This window comes from Phascolarctos cinereus, unplaced genomic scaffold (genome assembly GCF_003287225.1).
Source record: "Phascolarctos cinereus isolate Bilbo 61053 unplaced genomic scaffold, phaCin_HiC Scaffold_9;HRSCAF=440, whole genome shotgun sequence".
Lineage (NCBI taxonomy): Eukaryota > Metazoa > Chordata > Mammalia > Diprotodontia > Phascolarctidae > Phascolarctos > Phascolarctos cinereus.
Window position 1 is genome coordinate 160,505,196 of NW_027556402.1, and position 23,370 is coordinate 160,528,565.

Genomic DNA, 23,370 nt, shown 5'->3' on the forward strand with positions numbered 1-23,370 from the left:
AGGCTGCCTTATTGGCCGCCTTACAGGTGACAGTTGGCTGACATTTTCTATGGATGGATGGCCCCTTCTCTGCAGGAGTTGATTCTCTAGACCATGGGTGGAGATCCTGTAACCTCAAGGCCACATGTGGTCCTCTAGGTCCTCAAGCATGGCCCTTTGATTGAATCCAAACTTCACAGAACAAAGCCCCTTCATAGAAGGATTTGTTCTGTAAAACTTGGACTCAGTCATAAGGCCACACTGAAGGACCTAGAAGGCCACATGTGACCTGAAGGCCATATGTTGCCCACCCTTGCTGTAGACTAGGGCTCTGAGGGCTGGGTTGAAAGCAGAGATGGTTAAAAAAAAAAAGCAGAGATTGTAGTCTTGAGAACGCTGCCATTCTCAGGACTCCTATGCTTGTATATTATTGGTCAGCAGTTGTTGCTTCAGGTGGTAAAGAAGAAAGGCCCCTTCTCTAAAATGATTTGGCCTCTCACTGATGGCTTTGGGGTATGCCACAAGCAGGTCCAATGGACTAGGGAACACTGCTATTGCAAGGCTCTTGGGTTCAGAGTATTGGACTGTCACCATCAGGGTCTGAGGGAAGCTGGTGGTCACATTGGTAGAGGTAGGGATCTGACTTGCCTGTTACATGCTGGCCCCTGTGCCTCTCTCAGCTAGGATGGATTGCCTGCTATGATGCTTCTCATGATATCTTAAAATATTTTTCATAATAAGAGAGTTATTGATCTGGAATACATATCCAAATTTCAATTTTATCATAGTGATTCTGTTTTCTTTCACATTTAATAAACTACCCTAACCCTTAATACTAATGTTTTCTGTCTAAAATTATGTTCAGTTTATAGTTTATGTATCTTGTACATGAATGCTTTCATGTTTGTCTCCCCTATTAGATTAAGAGCTCATTTAGGACTTTTTGCCTTTTTGTTTTATCCCCAGTGCCTAGCACAGTTCTTTGCACACAGTAAGTAATTAACAAATGCTTATTGATTTGATTGACAAATGCTTGTTAACCCTCATCAGTCTGAGTTCAGTCATTGGGTAATACATATGCAAGGCAAATGGATCCAAAATATGTCCTGTTATTTACTGATTGACTTCTGAGACTGGACTACCTTTGAATCCTCAATTTTTGGCCCCCGAGGAATGTGATTTCTCTTCTCCCCTTTGTGGTGTTACCTAATCCCCCCATCCCTTTCTCCATTCTAAATATAGCAACTTTTAGTATTTTCTTTGAAATTGAAGGAGTTTATGTGAAGTGTAAGGTGCCACTATATTTTAGCCAAAAGAGGAGCCTACAACCAGGCCACCAGGCCACTTTCCAGAGTATTTCAAAACCTCCCTGCCAACACTAACTCCTCTGTATTGTGTTGAATGCAAATTATTAGAATGTAAGTTCCTTGAGGTCAGAGACTGTTTCCCTTTCGTATTTGTATCCCTAGTTCTTAGAGGAAATGTCATTTAATAGATGGAGAGCCTGTCTTAGAGACAGGAAGTCCTGTCTCTGACACAGCTAGTCACTTAACCTCAGTGCTCTCAAAGGAAATATCTAAGACCGGAAGGAGAAAAGGTGCTCATGAACATTGGTTGAGATAGTTACTTCACTGGAATTTATAGCTCAGTCCTATTCCATCCAAAGCATTTAGCACAGTGCTTGGCACATAGCAAGCAATTAATAGATACCTTTTCATATCATAATATTGATGTTTTGATATTATTTCTGTATTACAGTAAGTTTATATTCTGGCCTTCAGTGCCAATCACTGGCCAACTATGTCTTATTCTATGTGATTTTTGCCCACATTCTACCACAGATCCTTCTTGAAGGATCTAACCAACAAATTGGAGACAAATTAACAACAACCTACTAATATAGTAAAAGTTTGTTATTTGCCTAAATTGAGAAAGGAGGGGTTGTTATTAATTCGTCAGCCTTTCCCAATATCTCTATGCAAAGACCTCCAGACTCCTTTCCTATCTCGACTTTAAATTCTTCTCCCTCACCTCCCAAACTCCTATATCCTCTTCCATTGCACAGATCTCAAACTTCTTCCTTTCACATAAACTTCAAATTTCCTTCACCTCCCAAAACTACAGACTCTTATCTTAACTCATAATACTCAAATTTCTCCCTACCAGGGATTAAAATCTTTTCCAGCTCAAAAACAGTAATGCCTTCTTCTCTTAAAATTATCAAAGCCTCTTCAGTTCACATTTCCTCTCAGAAAACAAAACTAAAACCAAAAATAAAAATTACCAACAAATCATCTCTCCATTCTGATTACCCATAAAATCCTGGCACAACTTCTCCTGAAGCTGTACCTTATGCATGTTTATTTATGTGAGTGATACACTCTGAGATCATCCTAGATTCCAAAGCTCTGAACTGAACAGAACCAGAATCCTTAAATCTACTAGCTAAGGTCCATTGGTCGAATTCTCTCTTTGCCTTGAAACTGACATCTGTTCAATGCAGAACATACCTATAGTGAGGGAAGTGATACAAATAAACTATGAGTGAAGGAAATAAATATGAGATTATTCTAGATGTCCACTGGCTAACCCCATTACATAACCTCCTGCTTTTGTTATTATGGTTGATTGAATATGTACTCCAGGAAGCTTGCCAGAACACCCCAAACCACAAAATATGTAGCTGACCTTATAATAACCACAACAGCTGCATCTAGTCAGTTGGGTCTTGTCTCAGAAATACATACCATAAACCTATAAAAGCCTTCTGCAGCAATCCCCTCCATGTCTTCCTTCCTCTCCACAATATCTGTTCTATCTGTCCCCATCTCTCCATACACACAGCTACCACCCTTGTACAGGCATCTGTACTCATCATCTGTCTCCTGGACAGCCTCAGAGCTGGTCTCACCAATACAGTATAAACTTCATTTGGATGCTAAAAAGTGACTATCCTATATTACCATTCTGAATGTGTCACTGCTCTATTCAGAAAACTCCAGTGGTACCCTATGGCCTCTGGAATTAAATACAAATTCTTCTGGCTAAATTGTTTAAAGCTTGTCACAATCTGGTCCCAACTAATTTTCTCAGTTTATTTCACATGATTTCTTTTCACACATGCTAGTGTCTAGCCACACTGTCTTATTTCTCTTCATACATTACATTCCATCTCCGATGTCCATCTCTGTCCCACACGCCTGGAATGCACTCCCTCCTGTCCATCTCTTAGAATCCTTAGTTTCCTTCAAGGATCAGCTCATGTTCTTCCACTTGAAGACTTTTCTGAACCTTCTAGCCACAAATGCTTCTCCTCCATGTAATGTTTACCTATATGTACAAATAAATATTATCTCCAGCCTAGAGTATAAGCACCGTAAGAACAAGGACTCCCAGTGTTCTTCACTGGTTCCCCTGGACTAACCACAGGGACGGCGTCATAAGCAAAACTTAATAAATGCTTGTTGATTGGTTGACTTGAGTTGACAAGATCCTACCTCACGCAAACAACTTTTTGGAGTCAAAGTTGCATTGCATCTCTGCAGAACTGAAACACATGGGAAGTTACATATTAGCCAGCCACTGAGGCCATGAACTTCTCCATACCACAAATATCCTTGCTTTAATTTTATCCTTCCTTAAACAAACCTTAGCATTAAAAAGCAAAAAACCCAGGTCTGACTCATTTTTTTTCAGTATTCCAAAACAAAACAAAACAAAACAAAACAAAAACAAAATAATCCATCATACAGGGAATTTGCCCACAAATGCAGGGTCTTTTGCAAGCCCTTTCATTTTCTTATATGCCCTAATTTCATTTAAAAAATACATTTCTTTATAAATCCTACATGTTCACAAATCCCCAAAGCTTTGAGTCTACTCAGACACTTGGATTAATAAAAGCGTGGCAAAAATCAAAAAGTATTAAATGCACATATAATAGGATACAACATCCTAATCACTGCTCAGCTAGAGCCCTCCTTTCAGATTGGAAGCATTTTTCACTTTCTTAAATCTTATTAGATTTAAGAGAGATAATTCAGAAGTTCAGTGTCTTCTAATAAATTTCACATATCCCAGTGAAGTATGAGCAGTAAATGCTCAACAGATTTCCACATACACATTTGGAAGTGCAGAAGAAGCTACTGGTGATTCTCTTGACGGCAGCTACGTGAGTGCACCCAAAAGATCCCCAATTCTGTGGCCCTATTGTGACATGTTCATGTGATTTGTGGAGCCATTTGTCCTTGTAACCCCCAGTTCTGAAAAGAGGCATTGCTCAAATATTCATGGGCTACCACTACCATGACACAAATCCAATACAATTTATAAATTGTATAAATTGTATTGAATTTGTGTCACAAAACATTATAACTTGTTTAAATTGTATTGGACTTGTGTCACAAAAATAAATGACAGTGACATAGGTGTGGCTGTGTTTTAATTCTAAGTGTCACTTATTTCTAGTCCTTTTTCTTAACTTTCACATGCCATTCATATATGTGTGTATATCTATATCTATCTATCTACATATATAAAATAAAGTTTATTGATATCTTTTGTTTTTGTAAAAACTAGGAGGTAAAGTTGATCAGATAGCACCTGATCACTTGAACTACCTCCAGACCATTTGATGAAATTACAGGATATAAAAGCCACATAATAAAGACAACACTTATATAAAGTATAAACAAACATATGCACTTCTTTTGTCCTTTAGGAAATATGAAGAAAAATTCTATCAAATTTGATGGAATTATATGACATCTATGCAGTGGATGGATAAAAGATCATCTGTATCTTAGTGGCCTTCAGAAAACAGTACTCACTATTTAAGGAGTTAGAACAGTCATGAGACAGTGAGAGCTTTCTAAGTACAGAGAGACAGTTAGCCCTGATTGGGAGTTAAGCTTCAGAGAGGAACAGACCCACTGAGTCTTGGTGGTGGCTGACCTGCTTAACAAGCTGCTGCTCCCAGAGTTCCACCACTGAGATACCAGGAAAGGAGAAAGAACGCGAGTTCTTCAGTGCTGGAGGTGTAAGTTGACTAGGTTATGTAAGAACCTGTATGTGTATTTTTCTATTAATGAATTATTTGTATGCCCATTTTTCTTACTGATAGTGTGTGTGTTAATGGGAGAATGTATCCAGATTTATGTAAGGAATGCTTTGTTACTATAGCTCTTGCTATCAGTTACAGGAAATACCTTTGAATTCATTAAGGTAAACCCACTGATAGGGGCTCACAGGCTACACTGTAGCTGCTACAGTTTTAAGCATTCACATACACTGGAAACCTTGAATCTCAAGTAGTTGTCTACCTGGGCACCCACATATGAATGTGAGTTGGAGGATAGCCTAGACATGACATTATATCGTAATTTCCTGACATATCTGACCTCAAAACCACCACTCAGCAAGCATATAACAACAACAAAAAAGAATTAAGCCAAACCCATTTGTTCGCATGGTAATTGTATCAGTCAGCATCTTCAGCATTCTAAACCCTTCCCTCCTTTTCCCCTGAACCCCACTCCCCAAAGATTTCCAAGGTCATTATAGTTAGATAGAATTGAGATTCACTTCAGAATTCTTTTCATACACAGTATTGTTTGAGTTTATTTTATCTGCTCATACAAGCACACATATCTTTCTCTGAATTCATCATATTCATAATTGTTTTTTGCTGCAGAATATCTCATTGCATTCATATAGCACAACTTGTTAAGCTATTCCTCAAGTGATGAATACCCACTTTGTCTCCAATTGTTTGGTTTTTGCTACCCCCAAAATCCCGGCTGTGAATATTTTAGCATATGTAGAGCCTTTTTTCTGTTTATTTGTTTGTTTTTTATTTACTTAAGGTATATAACCAGAAGTGAGATGAAAGACTTTAAATAGTTTGCTGATTTTTCTGACTTGCTGCTTTTTCTAACATAATTCTAAATTGTTGTCCAATTCCAAATTGACCAGTTCCCAGCTGTAACAATATATATTAATGCTCCATCTTCCCATAAATTCTCCAACATTAATTATGAGTATCTTTCTTCATCTTAGATGATTTGACATTTTGTGAAACCTTTGAGTTATTTTTAATTAACATTTTTCTTATTATTAGTGATTTGCAGCAATTTTCCATTTAATTGTGCTAGTTCACTATTTTTCTTTTTGAAATGTTTGTTCATAGTCTTTGGTCATTTATATGTTGGGGAATGGCTCTAGGTATGGCTGTATATAGTCATATTAATTCTCTATATATTTTAATATCATACTTCACTGATATTTTATGCAAAGATTGTTTCTAGTTAATAATTTCACATCTCGTCCTAGCTGCATTGATTTTATTACTACAAAAGTTTAATAATATCACTCTTTAAGTGGGGGCATAAGCATGAGCCATTTCATAACTATTTCCAAGGGCAGAAAAGTTATGAACACAGGCCATATTTTATAAATTTGCCCCATAAAAATAAGCCTAAGTCTTGAGTGTGCCTTGGTAAATCAACTTCTAAATGATTTCTGCACTTTGTAGTTACTTTGAATGGGATTTTTCTTTCTACTGATAAATCTCCATTTCCTTCTTTGTGTGTGTCTATTGCAATGTATGCAGATGCTGATGATTATGGAAATTTATGTTCTTTCGGGCTACTTTCCTAAAGCTATTAATCATCGTTGCCAATTCTCTAAAGTTATTTAAGTGAGCCACAATATCATCAGCCAATAGGGATATTTTTTCATCTTTTTGTCTATTTTGTGCCTTTAATTTTTTTAGCCTTCTCTAATTGCCATCACTAACATTTCCAGAACTACTTTCAAATAATAGTAGGGAGAAAAGGCATCTTTCCTTTACCCCTGTATTTATTAGAAAAGGTTCTAGTATTTGTCCATTGTAGATAATATTTACATTTGGTATTAGATACACACACTTTACCATGCTAAAAAGAACCCTTTCATAACCATGTTTTTTAGTTTGCTTTTTTTAAGTATAAATGAGTGATATAACTTCTATGTAATCCAAGTCCTAAACAATAATCCTAAAAGTCCTAAATAATCTCCACATAACTTCATCAAAGGGATCTGATTGCCTGCATTAAGACTCTACACATGTAAATTACAAGGTAATTTAAGAAGAGAACACAAACAATTGGAGGTTCTAGAAAAAAATATTGCCCTGGGGATGCTTGAGTTGAGCCCTGAAAAAAAGCCAAGGATTCTAATGTGTATTCCAGTCATATGCAAAGACAATAAAGGTATTTGACTCAGTGGAGAAGATGTGATCATCTGTGGAGAAAATTATGCATTTTAACTATTTTACAATCAAGTCTCTTTCATTCCAGCAGGTAATCAATACAAATCCACCTTAGTTTCTTTCACAGACTAGGAGGAGAGAAACCCTCCCTTCACTAAACTCCAGTAGGATAAGACAGGGTTTCTACTGCACAATAAATTCAAGGAATATTTCATTCCATGGAGTTAGTCCTGCTTTATTCATGACCTACAAGACAAAGGATAGAATGCTATCCACTAACAGGGAGGAAGTAATTGCTGGGGAAGAAATGATGGGAACCTTGGAGGGAAGTCACTATGCCATCTTAGAGGGTGTTATCGAGGAAAAGAATTATGGTCAGAATCTATCATGCATTTTAGGAAAGATGACTTACAAGGGATCAGAGAGAAGATAGGATTCCATGGACGACAAAATGCTTCACAGGACATCAGCCCAGGAGGGGTGGAAGATACTCAAATGAAATTCTGAAGATGCAAAGGGAAAAAAGTTCCATTGAGGAGGAACAGTGGGATTTATCTGAAGAGACTGATGTGGATACATGGGAAACTCACTTACAAGCATATTTTAAAAAGAAATGTATAGAACATGGAAGAAAGTCCAAGCAACATAAGATTATATATATCTCACAATACTGTAAAAATATCCAAAGTAAAGTTCAAAATTAAGTGAGACTGGCAAGGGAAGCTAAAGACCACCAAAATGGCATGGTTTGGGTTTTTGTCTTTTTCTTTTTAGCTTTATTGAGAGAAAAATGGAAAATCAAAGAGATAGGACCTTTACTTGCTACCAGGATAGCTAACAACATAGAGGAGGTAGGATGAACTTTACACTTGAAATGACAAAAGAAAAATGGCTAATCGTGAGTTTATGCCCAGGATCATTAAAGAGAATAACTAGCTGCCCTCAATGAATTTAAGTTGCCTGGCACAGATGAACTACTGGGGTGGGTCCTAAGTAACCATGCAGACATGATTCCTGAGCCATTGTCCATGATATCTGAAAGATCATGAAAAGCAAAAAAGGTACCACAAGACTAAAGGACAAACTTTCCAATCTTCAAAAAGAGAGAAGAGAATAGAATCTGCAAAGTATAAGCCAGTGAGCTTAACTTTAACTTCTGGGAAACTTCAAGAAAAAATAATTGGAGAGAAGGTTCCCAAATGTTGTTGGTCCTTCATTTTCGAAGGAATCAGTGAGATGTCTTGACTTGAGTGTAAATTGGATTTAAGTGAGGCCGAGTTGCACAAAGTTGTCAGCCTCACTGTCTTCTAAATTCATCAAAGTCCAAGAAAAAAGTCAAGATGACTGTCAATGTCCCATGATGCAGAGAATGGCTTTGGCATCTTTGATGTCTGACCAAGCTCTAAGCGCTCTACAACACACTTTCATGGTCATTGGAAAAATGGCCATCCACCCATTCTGCCTGGGAAATTTTTCATATGCTTGGGATAGTCACCACCCTCCAACTCACTGACTGGTTTGAGCATTACCGTTAACCTGGTTTAGTCCCTCTGCCAAGACAGTTTTACTGGGGCATGACCACTACAGCTTCTTGCAGCCACAGGTGAGAGTAGAGTGCCAGGTGGATATCAAAGGTGGATGAGCAGCCCTGAAAAGGGCTCAGCAAGCCCTTATACCAGAGGTGCTAGTCCTCCTCGAACACTCAAAGTGATGGGGCAGTGATTAGAAATCATCAGAAGGACTTCATCAAGAATAGGTCATGCCAGATTAAGCTCATTCCAATTTCTGATGGGATTACTAAACTAGCAGAGGATGGGAATGTTGGGAAGATAGTTTACCTAGATTTTAGCAGATCTTTTGATAAAGCATATCATACTATTCTTATGGAGAAGATGAAAAGGTAGGTATTAGATGAATATATAGTCAGATGGGTTTAGAACTGATTGGATGGGTAAATTCAAAGAGTAGTTGTTAATGATCAATGTCAATGTGGCAGGTGATCACCAATGGAGAGCCCCAGATATTTGTGCTTGGCTCAGTATTGTTTAACATTTTTATCAGTGACTTAGATAAAGACAGTTAACATGTTCATCAGATTTACAGTTGACCAAAAAGTGGGGCAGGATAGCTACTGGCTACCAGTAGTAGATAATGGGATACAAAAAGATTTAACAGACTAAATCAGGGGTCAGCAAACTATGGCAGAGGGCCAGATTTGGCCAGCTACCTGTTTCTGTATAGCCCAGAGCTAAGAATATTTTTCATATTTTTAAATAAGTTTTTGGGGCAGCTAAGTGGCACAGTGGATAGAGCGCTGGCCTTGGTGTCAGAAGGACCTGAGTTCAAATATGACCTCAGACACTTGACACTAGCTGTGTAACCCTGGGCAAGTCACTTAACCCCAATCGCCTCACAAATAAATAAATAAATAAATAAGTTCTTATTGTATTTTTAAAATGTAAAGACCAGAGGCAGGTAGGTGGCACAGTGAATAAAGCATAGGCCATGGAGTCGGGAGGATCTGAGTTCAAATCCAGCCTCAGACATTTGATACTTACTAGCTATATGACCCTGGGCAAGTCACTTAATCCCAATTGCCAAGCCAAAGAAAACCCCAAAAAAACACATACACAAAAAATGTACAGACCATTCTTAACTCATTCGCGTATCTAAAAACAGGCAGCAATGTGGTTTTGGCTCTTGGACTGTAGTCCTTAGGATTAGATGATTACTGAGATCCCTTCCAGCTCTCAAATTCTGTGATTCTGAGTTGGGCTGATTAAAATAAATATGCTGCATATAAAGTAATGATAAAACAAAATTAATTATAAATAACATTTTTTAAATCTTAGAGGAACTCAAGCTTAAAATGTTGATATTTATTGTTCCACTTAAGATATTTAAAATGATCCCCTTTCTCTTTGAAAGAAATCTTTCCAATGATAATTTGAAAATGAGGATAAAAGTCAAAGTTCCCAAATCTAGGCCTAATTAAACTGCTTCTTTTTCCATTTCCCTACTCTTTTTTTTTTAATCTCATGACCCAAATATATAATTTGGACACTAGCAGAACTAGACCAAAATGGATCAGGTTTCTGGCCTGATGTGAAAAGATTTCTTCATGTGAGTTGAGTTGTATGAGCTGCTATATATCTCAATAAGAGTTGTTTTATTTTTTCCTTCTTAGTTTTAATTCCAGAATCCCTGGTATGAATTTCTTGATTTTTCCTGAAAATAGATGGATGATTGCAGGAACAAAATTTGTTCTGATCCCTGGAAGAATCAGTAAAATGCAGACAGATATATTAATGATTGGGTGCCAAGGGCTGGTCCAGAGTAATGAATTAAAGGAACTAGCCTGTCATCAATTTATTTACCTATCTACAAGAGACAATATAAAGATTTGCTCTATTTGAAGAATTGTATAACGCCCAATTCTAGATGTTACTGAGAAAAGGAGACTAGAACCTGAATTGTGTTCCTATTGGGTTCTAGATTAAGTAGAAGGCTGCATACAATTTTGAGGTCACATGTAACAAAATTTGGAGCTATGGGAGATGAAGTGATTGTTTTTTCTGCTAAGTTGGGCTTGGTGGTTTCCTGGTATGCTCTGGCAGAGCAATTTATCTTTATGAAATCATTTTAAGTTTCCCTTTCACCTGAATAAAAGCCTTTTTTACTTTCCTTCTACACCCTACCTCTTTAGTTTTAAACTCTAAACTTTCCTCTGTCACCCACCCAAATACAGTTAATCTGGATGACTTTATCAGCCTTTCCTCATGCCTCTATTTTACATGATAGTGGCTGACTGGACAGAGAACAGGTGGTAACCTCCTAAATACCTTTCTCTCAATCACATCTCAGCCCAAGTATGTATGTCTGGAAAGAGGAAGAAGAGCACCTTTAAGAGAATGAATCCAGGATATTAAGGTTTCATTCCTCCTTACCCAGTCACTTCAGAAAACTCCACTGCTTTCACTACCCTACCCCCATCTGCTACTTTGTATAAGGAGTAAATCAATCTTAACTGAATTTTCACTTTTTCCTTGGCTTGCAGCTAACCTTCTTTTTGTGCTAATGCCCCCTAAACCCTCCCCAACCTCTGTTACCCCATTTCTACAACTTTACAGGGGGTCATCTCAGCGAAAGTCTTTGTGGCCAACATATTTAGAGCGGGATTGTTTAAGGCAAAGCTTATGGTCCCCTTGATTTGTATATCCTTAGAGTTGCAGCAACTCCTTTCTGTCATCTACAGGCTCCTAAGACAGGATCCAGGCCAACTTAAACCAGGAATTCTTCAAAATTATTCCTGGTACGATGGACCCTTTAGGAGTCTGATGAAGCCTGTGAACCTCTTCTTAGGATGATGTTTTAAAACAATAGTAGGAAAAGGTAAATTTCAGTTAGAGGTCAATGGAAACAATGAGTTCATTTTTTCCCATCCAAGTTCATGGACCCACCTGAAATCTACCTACAGACCCCTTTGGGGTTCCATAGACCCCACATTAAGAACCTGTGCTTTAAATAGAGCAACAGAGGATAGAGCTTTGTGTTTGACTGCCTCATATCCAAAAGCTTCTTGTAAGTTCATCAATCTTCACCATTGTGAATTGAAAGTTGTACATTTGAATTATACCTGTGGATCCCCTAAATGTCCCTCAGATTTCATTTGGCCGCAATCTTCATTGTTGAAGTGTTCATAACAAATAATCAGTGCCTTGTATATAGTAGGTGCTTAATAAATGCCTGTTAACTGAATAAGGGACTTTAGGGTTCATCTAATCCATCTTCCTAATCTATCTTCCTGTTACTTGCACTTCAGTTCAAATGTTGGAATGAAAGGTTAATTTTAACCTCTTTTCCAAAGGCCCCAGACAGATAAGAGAGAAGCCCTCATAGCCAGAATACCAAGAGCTAATTATCTGAGTTAGAATCTGAAGAAATGGTACTTCAAGCAGCATTACCTATCATTTCCCTTGTTTTTTCTATCTCTCCATCTCTGGCATCAGGCGTTGATAATGCAAGAGTGTGAAAGTGCTGGCAAGAATAAAAGGGCATTTTGCATTATGCAAGGTCCTCATCTCCCAAGGTTTCTGCTAATCACACAGCCAGGCTTCATATCTCAGGACATGTAAAGTCTTGTAGGATTCCTGGTCTATTCATTTATTTGCAGCATCCCCTAAAAGCCTTCCAAGCGATGTGTCATTTGGATGAGCTGCTTGGTATAGAGTTGAGTAAGGAACAGCAAGAGATTATGTAGCCCATTCCACATCATGGAAGAGGCTGGACCACAACTGCACTATGAGATGACATAATGGGACAATTGGCAAACTGGAAATTGACCTTTCCTTTCCTCTTCCCTCCAGATCATCCATTGGGAGGTTAATATGTACAAAGATAATGGGTGAGAGAAGCTCATTATCTGAGGCCACGCAGTTAAAGGCTAAGGTGTGCACCTAAAGTTAGTCAAATTCCTCCCATTATAGGGACCTTTAGAGGCTATTTGGTCTGTCCAGACAGGATGACGTCTAAGATCATTAGAGGGAATGTTAAGTTCCATTTAGGAAGGCCATCATGCTAGCTCTCTATGTAGACTATAGGACCACAGATTGCTCTTCAAATGGAGAAGGCTCTTAAAAGTTCCTCTCAATCATCCTTTTGCCTCCCGATAGTCCTGCCTTTAAGATTGTTAGAAGGTAGCGGGGCACTGTGCTTCTTGAGAACGTGTCTTAAACCCTACATCTCATCCCCCACATCTTCCTTTTCCCAACTGCCATCTAAGAGCTTGCTGCCTGATCTTTCCTCTGTGAGGATGAAAATATTTACTGGTCAGGTTGGCTAAAGAAAATCAGTAGAGCTACCTACTTACAGAGGAGAGGAGAGGTGAAACCAAAACAAGGAGGAGGTATTTTGTGAGCCTCTGCTTTGTCCTTAACTGACCATGGGACCTCATGAAGACTTTGACAATTTGTCTAGTTCCTTTACAAGCCTTTTATCACACTGCTGGTGTGATTTTAAACAACTGTACTGGGTTTTCCTGTTTTAAGTGACCTTTACTTGGTTGCAGGGATGAGAGTGGGGATAACAAGCCAAACCTTCATTTCTCCTTACATCAGGCCTTTATGTTTCTTGCAACACATGTTCAATGGAATATGCTCAGGTACATACCTGGAAATTTTAAGAGGAGCTATTACTTCAATTAGGAATATCACTAAGGCATGTGTTATTGTACATACTTTTAAAAAAATCCAGTCCCTTCTCTATAAGGGCTTATGGCAGTTCGTACTCTAGCCCATATATCAGAGAATTGGGTTGAATAAAATGATAGATTTAGATCTGAAAGAGGACTAGCAGAGTAAATGCTCTAAAAATCCTTGGCAACTTATTGACTTGACTCCAAATCTCCTTCCACTATGCCAAATTGGAATAATAATTAAGCAACAAAATATAATATTTGAATACGCAGGGCTCATCAATGGGTAAGGGGAAGTTAGGTGGAGTAGTGGATAGATTGCTGGGCTTGGAATCAGAAAGACTTGTCTTCATGACTTCAAATCCAACCTTAAGCACTTACTAGCACTAACCCTTGGTGAGTCATTTAACCCTGATTGCCTCAGCTCCTCGTTTGTAAAATAAGCTAGAGAAAGAAATGGCAAACCACTCCAATGTCTTTGCCAAGAAAACTCTAAATGGTGTCATGAAGAGTCAGACACAACTGAAATGACCTAACAACATCAATGGGTAAGAAATTGGTTCCTTATACAAATTAGTAATTTTTTGTCTATTAAATGGCTTTTCACAAATATCTGGAATTGCATAGAAGACTTCACCAAACTGGAATGTCAATGATGTGATTAAAACAAACTTGTAGCAAAAAACAAATTTTCCCTAATGAAAATGAATATTTTACATTGAACATACATTTTAGGAACAGGATAATTATGTCAGGATGTCCTCAATTATTAGTACCCTTCTTCTCAAAACACTTTTTTATTTAACTACTTTGTATTTATTTGTATCTATGTATGTGCCATAATCAAAGCACCTGGATTTAAATCTCATCTCAACTATTTATTATTTTTGTTAGAGAGGTCACTTTACCCCTCTAGCCTTAGTTTCTTCATCTGTAAAATGGCACAAATGAATAGATGACCTTTAAGGTCTCTTTCAGTTCCAAATCTGTTATTTTATTCTGTTTCTGCAGAGATGCCAAGACAGAGACCATGTCCAGATGGTTTTGTTGACAGTGTGGGTCAGATTAGTTGGAATAGGAACATATGTCAGACACAGTACTGGAGCATGAAATTTGAAAGTTAAGGAAAGAGGCTCAGAGATACAGCAGTAAAAAGGAAAGTAACTCCCTCTTCTTTCATCTTTAGTACTACTAGGGAGCTCCCCACTCCGATAGCTTTCAGAGGGTTTCACTTGCAAGGTGCTATCCTAACCCAGCGTTGAGAAGATAGGTGGCCCAGAACAGCTTATAAGCAAATATGTGAACCAGAAGAAAAGAAAGCCACTTTTGTTTGTGTGTACATCTGCCCTGAGCAGCAAGATCCAAAGGGAATTTCAAATCTCAACAATCTGTGAATTAACCGGTCTGAGTCCCTGTTATGCTTGCTTTTCCTAGCTACTCTTACTGCATAGATGGTGATGGGAATTAGTGAAGCAAATGAATTTCCAGGTTATCTCTTCCCCCAAACCAAGAGAAACTGAAGAGAGTAAAACAAACTAGTCTGAGGAGCAGGATTTGTCTTCTGGTTAGAACTGTGTTAGACTATGAAATGCCTATTTTTATGATACAAGTGGCTAATGATTTCTGATTTTACCATGCCTTTACTAAGCCAGCTAAATCACTAATCCAATTTAACTGTTGTTTAATCATGACCTTGAGGTGAGTGATTGAAACAACACCTGGATCTGGAAGGGGTAAGAGGAATTGATAACGGAATCAGAGCCATGGGTGAATTGACAGATAATCTGGGCATAAAACTCGGGATGTAACAGTAAGAGGCTGAGTGCTGGATTATTGACAGTCACCAATTCTGACTACTGGCAGGATCAATCATGAAGGTATCCTATTTTTATTCTTGATGTGGTTTCTCCCTCTTTATTAATTTCTCTTATATTTCTTGCCCTTTTATCCAGCCTTTACCCCTCTGTTCTCCTACCTTCCTGCCTAAAAGGTGGGAACCTAATTCTGAAAAGGACCCTAATTCTGTTTTGCCTCCCACCATTTTCTTGCAGAACTGGAATAGCAGCAGATGAGGTGATGACTCCCTAACCTTCACAGAGATATGGTGTGAAGTACAATCTCTGTTTCTCTCTTCCAAGGAAGTGACCAGAATATCTAATGATGACAGGGGAAACAGTAGCAAACTTGGAATAATAATAACAATAATTAACATTTAATAATAATAATAATAGCTAGCATTGATATAAGGCCTACTGTGAGCTAGGCACTGTACCAAGTGCCCTACAAATTTTATTTGAACCTTATAACAATTCTGGGTGGTAAGAGCTATTATCTCCATTTTATAGATGAGGAAACCAAGGCCAATGGATATTAAGTGACTTGCCCAAGGTCATACCACTAGTAGGTATCTGAGGCCAAATTTGAACTCAGGTCTTCCTGACTCCAGGACAAGTCCCCTATCCACTGAGCCATCCAGCCATTTATACATAGCCCTTTAAGGTTTACAAAAAACTTTGCAGGGGCAGATAGGTAGTGCAGTGGATAGAGCACCAGCCCTGAAGTCAGGAGGACCTGAGTTCAAATCTGGCCTCAGACCAAATACTTGACACTTACTTTCTGTGTGACCCTGGGCAAGTCACTTAACCCCAGTTGCCTAAAAAAAAAAGTTTAAAAAATACAAAAAACTTTGCACTTAGAAAATTAGTCTGAGAAGTAAAGTGACTGGCCCAAAGCCACACAGATAGCATCTCAGGCTGGATTCAAATGCAGTTCTACTTGACACCAAGTTCAGTGCTCTAGCTATCATACCACCTCAAAAAAGCAACCAGGATCTTGTGGCTGCCTCATCCAAACCAGAGTAAGATTCTACTTAGACCTACTTTAAGGACTTCCTTCCCTTTTAGTTCTCAGCATTCCTAAGATATTAGACATACTATTCTACAAAAAATCTCAGCAACACAGACCTAAATACTCATCCATCTTTGGAGACTTGAAGCCCCTGCTCTCAATTCTTCTGATCCAACCAAATTATTGTTAACAAAATTAAATTTGTTCTTACCATTATCTATTAAACTGAAGACTTCTGCTGCTGCCTCATCACAATGCTCTACCACAAGTATAGGTCTGAGGACTGGTTTAAGTTTGCAAAGACTCATGAACAGAAAGCTGGCTGCCAGATGATGGAAATTTTTGGCCACAGCTTAACAACTCATAAAATATCCAAACAAGGTTTGGAGGGGTTGTAATCTGCAACGATGTACTGAGTTCCATCACTAGGGAAATCACAAATGTTTAGAAGTACTTTCAACCAATAGAGTTCTGACTATGGCATCCTCCTACAGGAGGATAATTAAACATAATGAACAGTAACTTAAATTCTAAGGGATCAATCCTTGTCCATATTTTATCCCAAGTCATAGATATGCTCTCTCAGATAGTCATTAGCTTTCACGTGCCCAATTCTAATTTTTAACAAATTGTTTTCTTCCATTAGATTTTGTACCTCCTCCATTTGGCCAATTATATTTTTTAGGGACTTGTTTTCTTCAGTGTACTTTTTCCCCAGTTGGCCAATTGTATTTTTTAAGGACCGTTTTCTACAGTTAATTTTTGTCCTTCCTTTTCCAAGCTATTGACTCTTTCTTGCATACCTCTCCTTTCTTTTCCCATTTTTTCCTTCCACCTCTCTTATTTAACTTTTAAAATCCTTCTTGAGCTCTTCCAAGAAGGTTTTTTGGGCCTCAGACCAGTTCATATTCCCTTTTGAGGTTCCAGATCTGGGTCTGTTGACAATGTTGTCCTCTTCAGAATTTCTGCCTTGATCTTAACTGTTCCCATAATAATAATCCATAGTACATTTCTTTTTGCTCATGGTGTATGCTTATTTCCTGGCCTTTAAAAAGATTGAGCTCTCCTGCTGGGGAGCAGGGGGTGCTGACCCAAGCTTCTTGTGTTGGGAGCCTGGGGCCTGGTAACTGGCTTTGTGTGCTGGGGCCTCCAACATTGGCAGTTGGAGTCTGTAGGCAGCTTACCTGGTATTAAGGTAAAATCAGCAACACTGGAACTCTAGGGGAAGGATTGGATAGCCTGGCCCCTAGCGGTTGCCTGCTCACCCAGATTTTTCCTTCCTTTTGCTTTCTTTGGCTCCTTTCAGATGGATGTTTTGCTGCTGTGGGATGTTTCTCCACCTGGGGGAACCCTTGGAGCATTTCCCAGAGTTTTGCTGAGGCACTGGGAGACTTGGTTGCCGTAGAACACCAAGGCGCATGGTGGTTTTTTGAGCCAGTTTCTGCTGGTTCCCCTGCCCTTCCTGAGGCACTTGGGGGTCCTGGTGTTGGTGTTTGCCTGCTCCACCACCTGGGTTCAGGATCTCCCCTGGTATGCTGAGGTGGGGCTTTCCGCAAGCTTGCTGGGACGCCTCCCATTTTGTACTGCTCCCCTTCCACCAGGGCAAGAAGGACCTTTCCAGTAATCCCTTAAGCTACCTGGGCTACTGGACGGCTACACCCCATCTTTCTGCTGGTTCAGCTATTCCAGGGTTTTTCCTGAGGCAATATTTTCTGGCCTTTCAGAAGTTAACAAGTAGGGTGAGAGAACCCTTACTCCACCATCTTGGCTCCCAAAACAGAACTTCCCATCCAGAGTTCTTTCCATTGTGCCAAATTCTAGTTTTTTATGTGTAGAAGGAGAAGGGAGAAAGTATTGTTGGATGACATGGTTTAGGAACTGCTAAAGGACTGTCTACTCCAGCTGCATCATCCCCAAGAAGTAAGATTTGGATCAGATCCATAGACAGTGTTCAGGCTGGCTTCTGTACATCCAGGCCTAGAGCTTAAGTGTTTTCACAGATCAGTGTTTTCTCTGGACCCTCCTATAGTAGACTCTCTACTGTACACTCTAGTGACAAATGAAAGAATATCCTTTCTGGAAATTTGTTATTTAAGGAAATTGTTCAACATTCTCCAGAATTCAAAGGTGTAACAAAAACAAGCCAAACACCTCACTTTGGGCTAAGCTAGAAGAGGTGTAGGAAAACTATAAAATATATAACCTATTATCTCAATCATTCCATGCCATCATACGTGGGGTCAGGAACTCTAATTTTGTATTCTTTCTAGGTCCCCAAATTAGCTGGTCATAACTTTCCTAAAATTACACTCAGAAAACAAGGTTTGTGTGCTTCCAGCCAACATGCGAGCCTACTTCTTTTGTCAAACACAGGGCACAAATCTAATTATTCCAAATCCTTCTTTATTTACACTGGGGCCAAAGGCATATATGCAAATAGAATTTTGTCTCTGTGACTTTGTTTATACTCTTCTTCCTGCCTAGAATCCTACTCCCAAGTGTAATCCTTTCCTGCTGAAATCCTACCCATCCTTTTTTTTTTTTTGGCTTTTTAGGCAATTGGGGTTAAGTGACTTGCCCAAGGTCACACAGCTAGTAAGTGTCAAGTGTTAGGTCTGAGGCCGGATTTGAACTAGGTCCTCCTGACTTCAGGGCCGGTGCTCTATCCACTGTGCCACCTAGCTGCCCCCCTACCCATCTTTTATGTCCCATTTCAAATGTCACCTCCTCTGTCACTACTTTCCCTGGTCTCTCCCAGTCAGAACTTACCTTCTCTTCCTCTGTCCTTGAAGAGCACTCTCTTATCTTCTTATCATATTTTATTTTACAGTGAACTACAACTACACAATAAGTTTAAAGCATTTGTGCTTGTCATGTTGTCTAGTAGACAAGAAACTCTATCAAGGTAGATACCAGAGCTTTATGCTTTTGTACTACTCCCCAACACCTAGCACAGTCCTTGCTAAGGGATCAATAAGAATTAATAAGTTAATAAGTGGATATTGAATTAAATATATGAATAAATAAATTCAGGATGAAGAATCCAAAAATAGGCCTAGGCATCCCATTGTCTACCAAGTTAGATAAACAATGTAAGAAGAGGATGCACATAAATATTTCAAAGATAAAAGTGAATAGCTCTGAAAGCAGTAAATCCAGGACTAATTCATTATTGATACGGATCCCCATTTCCAACATTATTTTTGGGATAACAGGGTCCATTATGCCAGAGGCCTGAGAACTAGGGGAGGACAGAAGTTAGGGTGGGCAGGCCCCCATAACAGAGACCAGGAATATGCCCACATTGTCCAACCACTAGGAAAGGTATCTAAGAGCAAAAGCTACTATTGTTTAGTTCTTGCTAAAGAACAAAAAATGAAGTTTGTTCTCTACTCCCAATATGGTTTCCATCACCCTAGCAGGGATCCTTCCCTGGGTCTATGAATTTTTTTTTAATGTTTTGGTCATTGTGTTTCAATAAAATCGGTTTCCTTTGTAATTCTGTATATTCTGCTTTATGAATTTAAAAACCTTCTTTGGGGCAGCTGGGTGGCACAGTGGTTAGAGCACCAGCCCTGGAGTCAGGAGGACCTGAGTTCAAATCTGGCCTCAGACTCATAATACTTCCTAGCTGTGTGACTCTGGGCAAGTCACTTAACCCCAATTACCTCACAAAACAAAACAAAATAAAACAAAAACAAAAACAAAAAAACCTCCTTCCAAGAAGGCATGCGTAGACTTCACTAGAGTGTCAAAGGGATCTGCTCTAGAAGATTCCCAGCTTTAGGGAGAGATAAACCAAACCCATCATCAGAAGGATCCAGATGGATATAATAACACAGATGGGTGGTATTGCTCAATGCCTTCTATCCAGTAGCTACATACTTTAACTATCCATACTAACTGTGAGCTAAACTACTTTTTATGCTGCTAAAGACGTATATGTGTTAAATTTTGTACCTTCTAAATTTCAGTGACCTGAAGCAAAGACCTAGGTCATCATTCTAATTACAGTAAACTCTAGTGCTCTGGTGAAAAGACCCTATCCCTTTATCTTTGTTATCTCCCCAAGCCTGGTACAAAGTGTTATTCATACTAGGTACTTACATGTCTGTTGAATATGTATTTATTTCCATTATAATACTATCTTATACCCTGTAACCTCCCTCCCTCCCAATCCAATTCTCCTTTTGTAGTTTTATGAGAAAGTTTAAGGGGACTAATTATGGCTTGGAAAAAAAATCAATAGAAGACTAAAGTTGATCTTGTGTACAAATTCTATTTATATCCATAAACATAAATCATCAAGGAAAATATATTTACTTACTCCTTTTCCAGAACATGATTTGGTTGGTTCAGATTCTCTGAATCATTTGTGAGAACATTTCCCCGGAAACTATTGTCAATATCATTCATCAGAGACACTGTCTTCTCTTCATTCATACTCTCCATATTACTTTGAAATTCTCTTTCTGGAAGTTCTTTACTAGATCTTATAGCATTAATCTCTTCCCTCATCACGTCGTTTTTCTCTACAACAGCATTTCCTATTTGTTTACAATCCTTATTTGCCACATTTTCTGAGGACGCTTCGTTGAATTCCATTTCTTGCCTCATGACATTTCCATTCAATGATGAGATATTTTCTTTCCCCACAAATGCAGAAACCATCAGTTCCTTGTTTTCTTGTATCTGGATTTGGCTCATGCAATGATTTTCTCCTTCCTTAGGGGGAGAAATTTGAAGAAATGGTTGGCTGGAATCGGGAGCTGTTTCTGTATAATCCATTTTCCCTTTTCAGAAATGTTTCTTCCACCAAAGGTATTTTGGGAGGTAGTTGGTGTGTAAAGGGGAATATCCTCATGGTTCATGGCATATAAGTTAACTATGTCTTTTTCCTCTTTCTGAAGATGTATAACAGTGTTCCTCAAATTTTCACTTATTTTCTTGAGGCAAACTATAAGAGCATCAATTTCTAGATTTAAAAAAAAAACAATGAACACAATAATCAAATTGTTTCTACATTGTAAATATTCATCCAATAGAATCATATTTTAGAGAAGGAAGGAGCTTTACAAAATAAGAATCATATCTATAATGTAATTTTAAAAAAGTAATGTACTCTCTGCTGGAGCAACCCCAGGCACAGAAGCATAAATTATAAGGGCCCTCTTATATCCTATGTAAGAAACTGCTGCTGCTAGGCTGGGAATGTTCATCATTAAATAGCTAGTTACAATAAAGTTCTTTCCTATGAGTCAAAATCTACCTCTTTCTAAGCTTTCACCCATTGGTCCCAGTTCTGCCTTCTGCAACAACACAAGATGGGCTTCCTCCCTATTCTACATAGCTATCAGCGTTCCTGTAAGCCTCCTATTCTCTAAGTTGAACATCCTAGGTTCCCCCAACCATTCTTTAAAGTAGAAAAACTGTATGGCCTTTGAGCCAGGAGAAACTAGGCTTTGAAATCTACTTCCAGCCCTTAACTAGCTATCTTTCTATGGGCAAGTCACTTAACTTTCCTGAGCCTCATCTTCCTTAACTATAAAATGGGCCTAATGATATGTGCGGTAGCTACTTCACAATATTGTCATGAGGTTCAAATGAGGTAATGCATATAAAATGTTTTCTGTGGCTTAAAGCTTATATTAATAGTAACTATCATTGTGATTTCCAGACATCTTGAACATCTTCCTCCTAATACTCTCTAGTTTGTTAATGCCCCTTGTTAAGCATAGCACCCAGAATTGAACACAATTGCATGATTTAACCAACAGACAGTACAGTGAAGTTTTATGATATTATTAACAATTATGATGCTCCTTGCAAAGTGCTTGGCACATAGTGAGAATTTAATAAATGCTTTTCCATCTCATTGCATTACATTACCTGAAGAGGGTTGGGTTGAATGGGAGACAGTTAGTAAACTACCAAGCATGATCTAAATGTATTTTAAGATACTGCTTTCAATATAAAGGTCATTCTTAGTCATCTTTATATCTCCAGCAATGTCTAAGACACTCCATTGGAGACTTCCTTTCAAGTTGACATCAATCAGTTGTCTTTGGTTATAATTATTCTGCGAGATGCAAATCTACCCGTCCTGGAAAATATTTTGTCTTTATCAAATGCTTTCTTGAAGTCAAGATTTGCAATGTGTACAGCATTCCTCTGATTTGTTTAGTAACTTTATCAAAAGATGAAAATGGATAATTTAGTAAATTTTAGCATACCTAATATCACCTACTTGTATTTCCAAAGACACTCCATTTACGTCCAACATAAGGAACAATAAGAGTTTTCCTGTAAAACTTTATCAGAGGTAAATTTGGCTTGATATTTTAAAAAAAATTAAGTAAAATGAAAGTTAATATTTGAATGAGGCAATTTAATCATTTAATGTTATACTTTAATGGTATAAAATAGGTCATAGATGTGCACATAGAAGTGCAAACTAGAAATTTACTTCACCTCTCATTTTTGAGGATATGCCAATTTTCCTAAAAGGTATTGAAGGTATTGACATAAAGGTATTAAAAAGAAAGCGTTAGGATCACCATAACCTGTGTGCCTTAATACATGAAACATTAAATACTTATAATTGTAGCAAAATATATATTCACTTGCCTTGTCTCCAAATGTAAGGTTTCTGTTTGTCAAGAACATGCAGCTGCTGGCAAGTGGCTTGCAGTGTCCCTGTAACATGTTCCAAATGTTGGCAGAGAGCCCCACTAAGCTCTTGACATAGCATGATCATTGTAGATACCCATGTCCCTATGCCATCCTTATCTAGATGGTCACTGCACAAAAGGGTCTCATTTACCGATTGGTTTTGCCTCCAAATCTGCTTTAGTAGTTTATTTAGTTTACCTATGTCCATTTCAGTTGGATCCATTTCCTTCCTATTGTCAAGTAAAACACAACGAATAAATAAATAAACAAATAGATTCAAGCTTGTCACTAGTAACTATTTCTCAAACCTAGATATTCAAAGTTCGGCAGCTGAATTCTCACTAAATAGCATAGCAATTAATTCTTTGCAAAGCTTTATATCATTGTTAACCAATGTAAAGTTACTAGGTGACCAAAGGAGGGGCTTTTG

General features: G+C 38.3%; 1 protein-coding gene across 1 annotated transcript in view; it reads right to left on the reverse strand.

Annotated features, from left to right (window-relative positions):
* DTHD1 (death domain containing 1) overlaps window positions 1-23,163 on the reverse strand; it is a 68,333-nt gene extending 45,170 nt beyond the window's left edge. Inside the window, 5 exon segments of the mRNA XM_078148237.1 lie at window positions 3,140-3,204; window positions 18,726-18,744; window positions 20,596-21,067; window positions 21,070-21,243; window positions 22,896-23,163. Coding sequence (XP_078004363.1) covers window positions 3,140-3,204; window positions 18,726-18,744; window positions 20,596-21,067; window positions 21,070-21,243; window positions 22,896-23,163 — 998 coding nt within the window.
* Between the last annotated feature and the right edge of the window lie 207 nt (window positions 23,164-23,370).